At 38.5% G+C, this 12,085-nt stretch overlaps 4 protein-coding genes across 4 annotated transcripts; 2 read left to right on the forward strand and 2 right to left on the reverse strand.

Moving 5' to 3' along the window:
* Window positions 1–672: 672 nt before the first annotated feature.
* Window positions 673–3,659, reverse strand: LOC111211017 (receptor-like protein 33). Its single transcript, XM_048742387.1, has 2 exons — window positions 1,053–3,659; window positions 673–956 (listed from the first exon to the last, which is right to left on the reverse strand). The coding sequence occupies exon 1, from the start codon at window positions 3,405–3,407 to the stop codon at window positions 1,137–1,139; it is 2,271 nt and encodes a 756-aa protein (XP_048598344.1). The 5' UTR covers window positions 3,408–3,659; the 3' UTR covers window positions 673–956; window positions 1,053–1,136.
* Window positions 3,660–4,688: 1,029 nt separating this feature from the next.
* On the forward strand, window positions 4,689–6,924 carry LOC106430932 (diaminopimelate decarboxylase 2, chloroplastic). Its single transcript, XM_013871726.3, has 7 exons — window positions 4,689–5,287; window positions 5,397–5,571; window positions 5,649–5,960; window positions 6,036–6,221; window positions 6,308–6,430; window positions 6,510–6,599; window positions 6,693–6,924. Exons 1-7 carry the CDS (start codon window positions 4,794–4,796, stop codon window positions 6,771–6,773), a joined length of 1,461 nt encoding a protein of 486 aa, XP_013727180.2. The 5' UTR covers window positions 4,689–4,793; the 3' UTR covers window positions 6,774–6,924.
* LOC106430876 lies at window positions 6,787–9,416 on the reverse strand. The gene is made up of 7 exons (XM_013871674.3): window positions 8,863–9,416; window positions 8,677–8,776; window positions 8,445–8,565; window positions 7,927–8,048; window positions 7,698–7,819; window positions 7,462–7,621; window positions 6,787–7,358 (listed from the first exon to the last, which is right to left on the reverse strand). The coding sequence occupies exons 1-7, from the start codon at window positions 9,020–9,022 to the stop codon at window positions 7,331–7,333; spliced, it is 813 nt and encodes a 270-aa protein (XP_013727128.1). The 5' UTR covers window positions 9,023–9,416; the 3' UTR covers window positions 6,787–7,330.
* Window positions 9,417–9,846: 430 nt separating this feature from the next.
* On the forward strand, window positions 9,847–11,949 carry LOC106430857 (CTD small phosphatase-like protein 2). Its single transcript, XM_013871656.3, has 5 exons — window positions 9,847–9,914; window positions 10,411–10,509; window positions 10,601–10,975; window positions 11,046–11,383; window positions 11,487–11,949. The coding sequence occupies exons 3-5, from the start codon at window positions 10,612–10,614 to the stop codon at window positions 11,706–11,708; spliced, it is 924 nt and encodes a 307-aa protein (XP_013727110.1). The 5' UTR covers window positions 9,847–9,914; window positions 10,411–10,509; window positions 10,601–10,611; the 3' UTR covers window positions 11,709–11,949.
* Window positions 11,950–12,085: the final 136 nt, after the last annotated feature.

Raw genomic sequence — 12,085 nt, forward strand, 5'->3', positions numbered from 1 at the left:
GCTCTCAGTTGCCAAGATTATTAAATACAGTACTAATTCAATAGCTTGAACTATACTGTAGTAGTTAAATTCTATCCAATATTTTATCCTTTACCAACCCGCGAGTGTGTTCTTCAAAATGTCTGAAGTCTGAACAGATTATGGATACATCATACATCCAATAACAAATGTCAAATAGTATTGTTTACTCTAATTAATAACAAGTGGCAAAATACTGTTTTCTGCTCTTGATCAATACTACTAATACTAGAATGTTGGTTATGGAAAGTTTGGGCCTTATATTTTGTTTCACGTTCTCTATGGCTCTTGGATGAAAGCGTTTGTTGAGTGCAACAGATCAATGGTAACCCCATGGAGTTCTCAATATAAAATTTTCAAAATACATATTTATATATGTATGTATAATAAATATTAGTATTTAATTGTGTATAATTTTAAAATAGCACTCAACAAACGTTTTTACACAACATGCAATAAAAAACTCGTTTCAAAAACCTGCCCTGTAAACCGTACTACTCTTTTCCTCTTTAACGAGAACTAAGAAGCATCTCTCCTACAAATAGTTTACAAAAGATGGGTATTCACGTCAAATATTTATGTTATTACGCCGTGATGATGGATTCTCAAGATACTTGACACTGCTCATATGATATGACAGAACAAAGGAAGAAGTAAAAAAGACATGTGTGACTGTGAAATCAGCTACTTCTGTTTTACTGAAACATGGTTCTTCAGATATAGAGATACAGAGAGCATAGTGAATCAGATACGCACAATACAAAAGATCAAACAACAACTAAAACTTATAATGTGATAATCTGTCTGATGCGAAAACAAAAAATATTTGGAATCATCTGAAATTATTTTAATCCAACCTTCTTTCTTTGCAGGCCTTCTACTTCTAGTTTGGTTGGTTGATTTTCTTCTTTGAGATTTTTCCCTTAGGTTTAAGAAAGCTATACAAAATAGGGAATAAACAATACATAATTAATTGATTCACTGAGACAAATCTAGTATATAGTTTTAGTTTAAAAAAAAAACGAGAAGATTACCTCTTTAACGACGTGTGGGGCTTATTCTTCTGCGTTCGGTTCGGCCAAAACGGTTGATAAACCACTCTGGTTTGTAGGAAACCACTATGTATCCCACCGTGAATCCAAATGCAATACTAGCTCTTGTGGAATTGCTCCCGTAAGCTTGTTTCTGGAAAGGTCCAGTGACTCGAGAGACGAGAGGTTCCCCATAGATGACGGGATGTGGCCAGTGAAAGCATTGCCTGATAAGTTGAGGACAAGGAGCTCTTTCAACAAACCGATGGACGATGGAATCACTCCTTCAAATTCGTTCTCCGAAAAGTCTAGAGCGGTGTAGATTGTTAAGATACGTACCAGCTCCATCTCTACACCTTTGTTCATCAAAACCATTGAATCAAAATAATAGTATATACTCATGTACTGTCCGTAAGATTGATCTTCATCTTTTCCAATAGAGTGCATTGCTGTCCAATTAACAAAGAAGTCCGATGGCAACGTTCCGTTGAACCGATTATGCGATATATCGATGATCCGCAGTTTAGAAAACCGAGTTTGATGTACTGGTCCATGGAATGCATTGGAGCGAAGGACAAGAACTTGTAGCTCGGGGAGAGAACTCAGCCAGGATGGAAACGTGTCGTTGAATCTGTTGCTTTCCACGTTCAAAACTTCGAGAAAAGAGCTAACGATCAAAGATCTTGGAAGCTTTCCCACAAAATTGTTATGACCGATGTCCAAAGACTTTAGACCTCTTGATATAATCTTCTTTGGAAGACGTCCGCTGAGACGATTTTGTCTAAGATTTAGAGCTTCGAGAAAACTACTGAACTTTCCGATACAACGTGGGAATGAACCGTTGAATTTGTTGTTAGATAAATCGAGAACGGTGAGAGAGCGCAACTCGCATATGAAACTGGGGATCCTGCCCGTGAAATTGTTATTGGCGCCGGAAAAGTATTCCAGAGAGGATGGTTGCCGGAGTTTATTCGGACTTTCGAAACTGGTGAAAGTGTTGTTGGAAAGATCCAGGTATTGAAGAGTTGATAGCTCCCATAACCATCCAGGGACTTGACCTTTGATTTTGTTGTTGGAAATGTCTAGTCTCCACATGTTGTGTTGAGTTCGTAGGGGCTCTAGAAACTTGGTGGTGATTCCGCATCCTGACAAATACAGATAGCTTAATGACGGATGATCTGATACTGAGCTTCGCTTTTCATACGTAACGTGGTTTCCCGTGAGATTCAGTTTATCCAGCCACTTGAAACGTGATAAGATATCATTCAAGTCAATCGCAGTGGTGGTGTTCAAGTCGGAGATGTCGAGTTCTACGAGTGACTTGAGATTCCAGAGAATGCTAAGGTCAAGTGCTAAGCCTTGGGTGTTGAGATGCGAAAGGTCAAGTGTATCAAGGTTGACTAATTTGGAGATGGATCTGGGAATCGATCCCACGAAGTTGTTATTCCCGAGTAGTAGTTGCATTAGCTTTGATGATGAAGATACGTTCCCAAAATCAAGTGTACCGTTTAGTTGGTTATCTTCCAAAGTAACGTAAAGCAAAGAAGGGATGCTAAAGAGGGAAGAAGGAAGAGTTCCAGTTAAAGCGTTGCAATCTATGTAAAAGACCTCCAAGTTGGAGAGTGAGCTTACGTTAGGTGGAAGCATGCCTGTGAACTGATTGTAATCGAGTGATAAATCTAACAATTTTGTTAGATTTAGTAGTGTAACAGGAATGTTACCAGTAAGCTTGTTCTGTTCAGCGGATAAGTCAGTGAGATGTTTCAATCTGCCGAAAGAAGATGGGATTTTACCAATAAGGTTGTTCCAGGAGAGATTGAGAATGGTGAGGTTATAAAGCTTTCCAAGTGAAGATGGGATTTCACCATTAAAAGCATTATCTGAAAGATCAAGAGTGGTTAGCTTAGAAAGATTTCCAAGCGAAGATGGAATGTTACCACTGAAATAATTGTCTGAAAGGTCGAGAGTTGCTAAAAAAGGAAGACTTTGAAGCTTCAAAATAGTGTTTTTGGAATTGAGCTCGCCATGGATGCAGTTGCCACCAAGGTTCAGCTCAATCACATCCCCAAAAGTGGCATCACATCTGATACCATCCCAAGAACAGCAGTCGCTGTTATTCACCCATGACACCGTCTTCGGAGACCGGTTAAAACAAGGCTTCTGAATCTGGAACTCCTTCTTCAACTCCAGAATTGCTTCCCTTTGTTGAGGATGGCACAAGTGCCTAGCAGGAACCGCAAACTCATCACGAAATAAGAAGAGAAAACAAAAGGAAATAGGAATGAGACTAAATGATTTCACAGAGCCTTTCATATTCTTTACACAGGAAAATGGAAACTGTGATGAACATGTTTGCATGCTCGCCTTATAAGACTATATACAGTCTTCCCCCACCACAAATTTCTTTTCCGTCTTTTTGTTTTTGTTCTTTTTTCCAACTTCTTCTCCGGTTTATTATTATTTTCTTCGTATGACTTTTCTCCCTTTTGGTAACGACGAGTGTCGACGACTCGCATGGTTGACTTGACAATTTATCCAAATTCATATAGCTTAATTAGTTTGTACTTATCCTAATTAAATTTCTATAAGCAAAATAACTCGCTAACTTTTTTGACAAAAATAAAACTCACTAATTTACTCTCGCTGCCGCATATCAACGATTATAGACAGTGGCGGAGCCACAGTGTTGGCACATAGATCAACTGACCCAGGTGGATTTTCTGTTAAAAAATTTTTACTTGTATAATTCTATAAAAACTATGTAACTATTGGTAAATTTTAGCTAGATTACCCCTGTAAAATATGTTAACTTTTAGAGATTGACCCTCTCAAATGAATTTCCTAGCTCCGGCCACTGATTAGAGTGCTAGTTAATTTGTTGACTGCGCAATTATCGTGCGAAATTATGTTTCCATCCAAACTCTATTAATTTTATCTCTTTACTTTGCATTACAATTGTTTTTTTATTGAATACAATTAAACATTCATATTAAAATATTGCAAATTTTGAATAATGTAATTCATCGAAAGTTTGAAACAGAAACCTTTTAGAAGTGGAAATCCATTTCGTTAAATGGTTTAACTAAGGGTTCATTAATATTTCTACACCAAGAGGTTTGAGATTCAAATCCCAAAAAATACAAATTATGAAAAAAAAATAGTTATAAGAGATTTTTAGTATGGTGCATGGCGTATCATCGAACATGAATTTCATAGGGCGACTCAGAATGACCCAGTCAAACGTATATTCTCATATGATGATAGAATTGTCGGATAAAATTGTCGGCTGTAATAGCATAATTAATTAGACGTTAAAAAAAAAACTTTTTAGAAAGTGACAATAAATGAATAATGTAATTCATTGAAAGTTTGAAACAGAAACCTTTTAGAAAGTGACAACAAATGAAACATAACGTAATTCATTTTTAGCGAATCTATAGTATTACAAAGAGACCTAAACAAATAGAAGAATGTAATAAGTTTGCCCACGTTACACGTAGCATTAATAAATGAGTTTACGACTTGACTTTTCTTTGGGGTTTCTTCCTGGGCTCATCACTTAAATGACTCGTCACAAATTACAGCAGACCAACGGTTCAACTAACCACCACTCCAAGTCATATCAGCGGTTATCCAAAACCGGACCCGACAAAGCCACGTGTAACTTAACTCTTTGACAAAACCCTAGTTTCAGCGCCACTGTTTCAGTCTCACTTCCAACAACTCACAATCTCTCCACCAGCCATGGCGTCAGCTACTCAGCTCCTCTCCCAACCTCCATCTCTCCGCGGAAACCTAAACCGATACCAATCCTCCCTCCCAAGAATCTCGGTTCTGTCTCTCAAGTCCACCTCGAAACCACTTAACCGCCTCTCCGTCAAAGCCGCCGCCGCCGCATCCCAAAACTCGGTGATAACCCCAACGAAGGATGCTGCGTTCGAGCACTGTTTCAAGAAGTCCTCAGATGGGTTCCTCTACTGCGAGGGAACTAAGGTTGAAGAGATCATGGAGAGCGTCGAGAGAAGACCTTTCTACTTGTACAGCAAGCCTCAGATCACGAGGAACGTCGAGGCGTACAAAGAGGCCTTGGAAGGTGTGAGTTCCGTCATTGGCTATGCTATTAAAGCCAATAACAACCTCAAGATTCTGGAGCATTTGAGGAGTAAAGGCTGTGGTGCTGTGCTAGTTAGTGGGAACGAGCTCAGGCTTGCTCTTATTGCTGGCTTCGATCCCACAAAGTACAAAAGTTTTTTCCTTTTCTTTAAGCCATTGATAGAGTGTTTGATTTGGCCTAGTGGCTGTTGTGATAGTTGTTGATTATGTCTTTGCTGTTTGTTGAATGAATAGGTGTATTTTCAATGGAAACGGGAAGCTGTTGGAGGATTTAGTTTTAGCTGCTCAAGAAGGAGTTTTTGTAAACGTTGATAGTGAGTTTGACTTGGAGAATATTGTGGAAGCTTCGAGAATCTCTGGTAAGCAGGTCAATGTTCTGCTGCGTATCAATCCTGATGTGGATCCTCAGGTATGGTTTCTTTGTTAGCATAATAGATATTTCTACAGAGATATGGATATGAGTGAGTTTTTTTTCTTTTTCTTCAGGTGCATCCATATGTAGCCACCGGGAACAAGAACTCAAAGTTTGGTATCAGGAACGAGAAGCTTCAGTGGTTTCTCGATGAGGTGAAGGCACATCCCAATGAGCTCAAGCTTGTTGGAGCTCATTGCCATCTTGGCTCCACCATTACAAAGGTGGATATATTCAGAGATGCTGCGGTTCTCATGGTGGAGTACATTGATGAAATCAGGCGTCAGGGATTTGAAGTTAGTTACTTGAACATTGGTGGTGGTTTAGGGATTGATTATTACCATGCCGGTGCTGTACTTCCTACACCTATGGATCTCATTAACACCGTAAGAACAAACATCTCAGAAACTCTTTCTTTCATTTTGGTAGAATTTTTACAATCTTTTGATGTATTGTTCCAGGTAAGAGAGCTTGTTCTGTCACGAGACTTGAATCTAATAATCGAGCCAGGGAGGTCGTTGATAGCAAACACGTGCTGTTTCGTCAACCATGTGACAGGTGTGAAGACGAATGGAACTAAAAACTTTATAGTGATCGATGGGAGTATGGCTGAGCTTATCCGTCCCAGTCTTTATGATGCCTATCAGGTAATGAAAACCAAACATGTTTGTTACAAATTGCTTTCCTCCTTGGAGTTGTAGCTAAACACCTTCTTGTTTCTTGTCTCTTGTAGCACATTGAGTTGGTCTCTCCTCCAGCACCTGAAGCAGAGGTTTCCAAATTCGACGTAGTGGGTCCTGTTTGTGAATCTGCTGATTTCTTGGGCAAAGACAGAGAGCTTCCCACTCCTCCAAAGGTGATAGATAAGGATCTGATTCTGTTTGAAAGCTCAAGAAATAATGTGGAATCTAATGATTTAATTCTATTGGTTACAGGGAGCTGGTCTAGTGGTTCATGATGCTGGTGCGTATTGTATGAGCATGGCTTCCACTTACAATCTCAAAATGCGTCCTCCGGAATACTGGGTAACACGCACATTTTCTTGTTTTGTTTTATGGAGAAATAACTACTAGAAATCACCATTAAAGTTCAAGATGAATGTGTTGTGTCTTTTGCAGGTTGAAGATGATGGTTCTATCACTAAGATCAGGCATGCTGAGACATTCGAAGACCATTTGCGTTTCTTCAACGGTCTATAGATTTTCCATTCATCATTGTTTGTTGTTATCTCCATTCACCTCTGTAATGCTATTGCTGTGTTACATTTTCATGTTGCTTGTTAAACCCAAAGTCTTCAATAAGGTGATGAATAAGGAAAATAACACATTTCAATACAATAAAAATTGTCTATCGTCTTTTTTTTAACGCTGGATTGTATTATTAAATCTTATAGTCAGAAAGTTCTAAACAATGAGAATTATCAAAACAAAAGAGTAAAAAAGGGATACACCAGTAGGGATCCAAAGTAAACTAACAACACATCTTGCGTATGGATGACTAAAGATTTTCATATAAAAACTCCATATTGCTTTTGGAGAAGCTGAATCTCAAGGGAGATAATCTTTGTATTAATCCAAAAACACCACGCTTCAGAATGAATCCGATTTAAGAAATTGTCTATCGTCTTAAAACTAAAAAAAGCTAAATCAAATTTATTAGTAAGCAAACAAAATTTACTTAACAATCCAACAAAATCTTCTGTCAAGGATCCGAATTACAAAAAAAAATAGAGGGAAAGAGCAGTCATCAATGGATGTCAAGGATGGCCTTTGAGTTCACTTAATCTGTTTTTGGTTTCGTCATCACACACAAGAATAAAGAATGTCTCAGGTCTCAAGGAAGTCAAAGATCAAAGAAAGAACTAAAGAGACGGTTAGAAGAAGCTACCTCGGAAACCGAATGCTTCTGTACAAAAGCATAACGGTAAGTAAAACCATAGCCAATGCTGAACACAAATGTCCAAGCGAATGGCCACTAATTGTATATCCATTAAAATTGTATATTTTGCTGTCTGCAAGTCCTTCGATCTTGGAAACAGCGTGAGCCGCTGCATTCACAATGAATCAGATATCAGAAGAGAGCGGATTCTCTAACTCAAAAGTGTTTTTTTTTGAGTAACAAACCTGTTGCCAAGAGCCAGAACCTAGAGTGAGTATACTTGGGAGGTAACAAAACAGTCATTACGGGTATCACCAGGCAGGGAATCAACTGGAACGTGAGGCATAACCGGAGATCATTAAACACTCTGCCATCAACTAAGACACATATAATAACTTCAATCTGAACCTGCCTAAAAATCATGAAACTATATGTATAAAGAAGGTAATGGTTTTTTTTTGGTTATGATGTTACCTGGCGTAAGCAACGCTGAAAACTGATATGAACAGAAGCAAGACGAGGCAACTCAATCCTACTCTCTCCCCCGCTCTCTCAACCAAAAAACTAGAGAAAAGCGACGAATACGCAATCAATATCTGCAAAGTACCGTCATAAATCAAGAAACAGCTCTTCATAACCAACCATTAATCATCCAACTAGACATAACACCACAACTTTTCCATCTGGAACCTTTAAGAAGGTTCGTCTAGGCTTCTTTCCATTGGCTATGAGAAGTTTCTAGACGTTCTTTCCATTAGTACAAACAAGCCAAGAAAACTAAACGACTTATAGAATCTGCAATCATCTAATAAGCTTCTTTGCATAGCTAGAGTTAAAGACAATTCTTTGAGCTTCTGTCACCACAATGTTCTTAATCAATCTACAAATCATTAATCAAGAAATAGCTATGCATAACTTAAAGAAGACTCATTCCATAGACTAAAAAGAAGATCCTAAGGCGAGTGATTAGTAAGGTAGCGAAAAAAACGAACAGGCAAAGTGTCCCAGACGATTCTGTTGTCATCAGGTTTGAGATGATAATAAGCAGAGCCAAAGGCCAAGCTTGAAACGCTTGCGTAGAACAGCGTCCATCCCCAGATCTCACCTTTCAAACTGCATTTAATTACATAATTGAGCTTATCATAAGCAATCAAAAAAACAAAGATGTTAAACATTAATAAGAACTCAGAAATAGAAAGAGAGAGAGAGAGAGAGAGAGGGAACCTGATATTAAAGAAACTTCCTCCAAGGCAAAGAACGAAACCAAGAACACCAATAATAAGAAAAGGAAAGTTGGTCATGACATTCAATGTATTTGGCACTCCTGCTCATTAACCAACACAAAACACTTGTCTTTATTACACACATGCACACATAGAGAGAGAGAAACTTAAGAGAGAGAGTGAGTACCCATGAAATTGCGCTTATCAGCGAAGACATGGTGTCTGAAGGAATGAAGAGGAACTTTGGGAGTGAAGAACATTAAGATTAGCCAGCATATTAACAACGATCCAACCAAAATTCGTTTCCTTTTCCATGTCCCGATCTGTTGATTTGTCAACAACACCATCAAAACCTCTCTCTCTCTCTTTCTCTCTAAAGGTCCAACCTTTTTTTGTTTTGTTTACGAAAGTGTTATATAACTTTCTCTCTCTCGGTGTCTGATTAATCTTCCAGGTTAAGAAAAGATGGTAAGATCTGCTGAGTGTCGCTTTCCTTCTTTCAAAATTTTCGATTTGAACAACGTGCGGCGAATCTCTTTCTTTCTTTTTTTTTCCTTGATTCGGACGTGCTTGACGATGATCAATTTCTATTGTATGTTTGTCGAAGTTGACGATGACTATCAAAACGTCGCCGTCTTAAATGTTTTCGGCGTAGTTTGCAATTTAACTCCTTGCATTTCTGATATGTTATTATAAACCACCCAATTTTTGTGAAACCAATCAATCCGAACCAATGTCTCAATGCTTGGTAGCAGTTTCTCGTTGATGTGTTGCGTGTTTGGTAACAAATCTACAGCATCATGAATGACATGAAACAATATTCCAACATTATAGAACCCATGAAATTAAAGACCTTCCTATATATATAGAGAGGACTCAACAGAATCTATAAAAAGAATTATTTTATTCAGAGATATAATTAATATACTCCAATAACCTATAACGTATGCGCAGCTTCTATATTAGGTAAACCAGAAAATTAATATGACATGGTCTCTCTCCTCGAACAGGCGATGTTGTCATCATTTTCCGGCCTACTCACTGAATGCATGGGTTTTGTTTTAAAATCGATAACTGTCGAGGTGCTAATAAGAACATATAAAAATACGAGGGCACTAAATTGCAAATTTTAATTAATTATGAGTATACTATATTCGTCTCTACAGAAAATATTGTACTCTTTATATTTCCGGAGAGAGAGAGAGAAGACGAAGAGAGCTGAAATCGTTTTGATCGGAGGTACAGCCTTTTCCGATCAGCTTTACTGTCTCTAGGGTTATTTTTTTGGGGGTTCCCTCTCCGTTTCTTCTTCTCTCTCAGCTCGAGTTTTAAGTGATAGAGTCTGGTTCCGGAAGCTTCGTTGGAAAATTTAACCAGTCTTTCTCCTTCGTTCCCGATATTTTTTGCGGAGAAAGCGGAAACTAATCGTCTTTTCAGTCAAAACCTTTCTTTTTCAACAGAATTTGAACTGTCATCTGTTTTGTTAGAAAAATCCCTAGAAAAATTGAAAATTTCGATTTCGTGGGTTTTGGTTTTGGATTCCGGTTCGGTTCTGTAGATTAAAAAAAAATGATTTCTGTCACTTTCTGCGAGCGGGAAGATTTCAAATTAACTTCTTTTGGGCTCCAAATTTTAAATTTTTTTAAAAAAATCTCGTGTGCTTGTTATTTCATCTACGGCTTGCTTACTTGCTCCTCTTCTAATCCCAGATCTGTTTTTTTTTTTCTTTCTCCAGATAATCTTTGTGTGTGTTTGAGCTATAGCTTCTGCTCGAGATCTGATCTAGCTCCGGCTCCTCTCGGTAGCTACATAGTGAAAGAGAGTTCATAACAAGGTAAACACTAAAACACAATCTCTCTCTCGGTGTAAAGTTTGGATCTTTACAACTCTAATTTTAGATGTGTAATTACATTAATGTTAAATAGGCTTTTTTAAAATGGAAGACGATGATGGCTCTCCTTCTTCTCCCGATTTGGATGCACAGAGCCCTTACGAACGTTTGATTGCTCTAACTCCAAGCTCCGCTGATTCACATTGTAACTTGGATTCAGTTTCCGCTGTTTATCTAGCGATGAAGAGCTCGAAGCTGGAGTGCGTCGAAGAGCGTGGCCAAGATTGCCTTATCACCTCCGTATGCAACGTGGAGGACGAAGAGGAGGAAGAGTTCGACGAGTTTGATCCTTATCTCTTCATCAAGAACCTCCCCAACTTGTCCTCCGTTGTCCCTACTTTCAGACCCGTCTTGCTTCCTAAACAGACCCGAAGCTGCCCTCCCATCTCCCTAGTCCTAGACCTCGATGGTAAGGCTTACTTGATTTGTTTTATTTTATGTTATTTTTGTAACAATTTCTCTTTTTTTTATTTGCATAGAAACTCTTGTGCACTCTAGTCTAGAACCGTGTGGTGAGGTGGATTTCACATTCACTGTACATTTCAATGAAGAGGAGCATATGGTTTATGTGCGGTGCCGTCCTCACCTCAAAGAGTTTATGGAGAGAGTGTCTCGTCTCTTTGAGGTTATTATATTTACCGCTAGCCAAAGTATCTACGCCGAGCAGCTTCTGAACGTGCTTGACCCTAAGAGGAAGCTTTTTCGCCATAGAGTGTACCGTGACTCGTGTGTTTTCTTTGACGGTAACTACCTTAAGGATTTGTCTGTCCTCGGACGTGATTTGTCTCGTGTTATCATCGTCGATAACTCCCCACAGGTATTAAATATCATCCCTCTACGCAACATTATTTATCAGTTATTATAGTTTAAAGCAAAGTATAATGTTATCAATTAACATTTGTTGTTGTGCAATGTTGTAGGCGTTTGGGTTCCAAGTGGAGAATGGGGTGCCAATAGAGAGCTGGTTTGATGACCCCTCAGATAAAGAGCTCCTTCACTTGCTGCCGTTTCTAGAAAGCTTAATAGGAGCCGAAGATGTAAGGCCGATGATAGCCAAGAAATTCAATCTAAGGGAAAAGATTGATGCAGCTGTAGCTGCACCTGAGTATCCTGCAGAGGCTGGAGATCCTTTCGAAAGGTAAAGTCTCCCAAGCTATAAGCTGGCATAAGAGGAGACGAGTTTCTCTTTGGGAGAATATGCTTTGGAAAGCTTAATGGAAGGTTCTCTTCCTATTGAGTCTGGAGGGGGATCAGAAGCTGGAAGATATATATATCGCAAATGTTGTTTTCTTATTAGTTTAAAGAACTTGGTATACAAAGAATAATAGCCTGTAAACAGTTTTTAGTTGCAGAATAATTTATATTTGGCTCTCTTTTATTTTATTGTTTTCTGGCCTATTTATTACCCTCACACATAAATAGTCACTACAAGACACATTACATTTACTGATTTACATAGCCTGTAAAGGAGTTTAAGGGTCTAATGACATAAAATATCTGAATGTTGTTGTGTCACACC

The sequence above is a fragment of the Brassica napus genome, chromosome A10 (genome assembly GCF_020379485.1).
Source record: "Brassica napus cultivar Da-Ae chromosome A10, Da-Ae, whole genome shotgun sequence".
In the NCBI taxonomy this organism is placed as follows: domain Eukaryota; kingdom Viridiplantae; phylum Streptophyta; class Magnoliopsida; order Brassicales; family Brassicaceae; genus Brassica; species Brassica napus.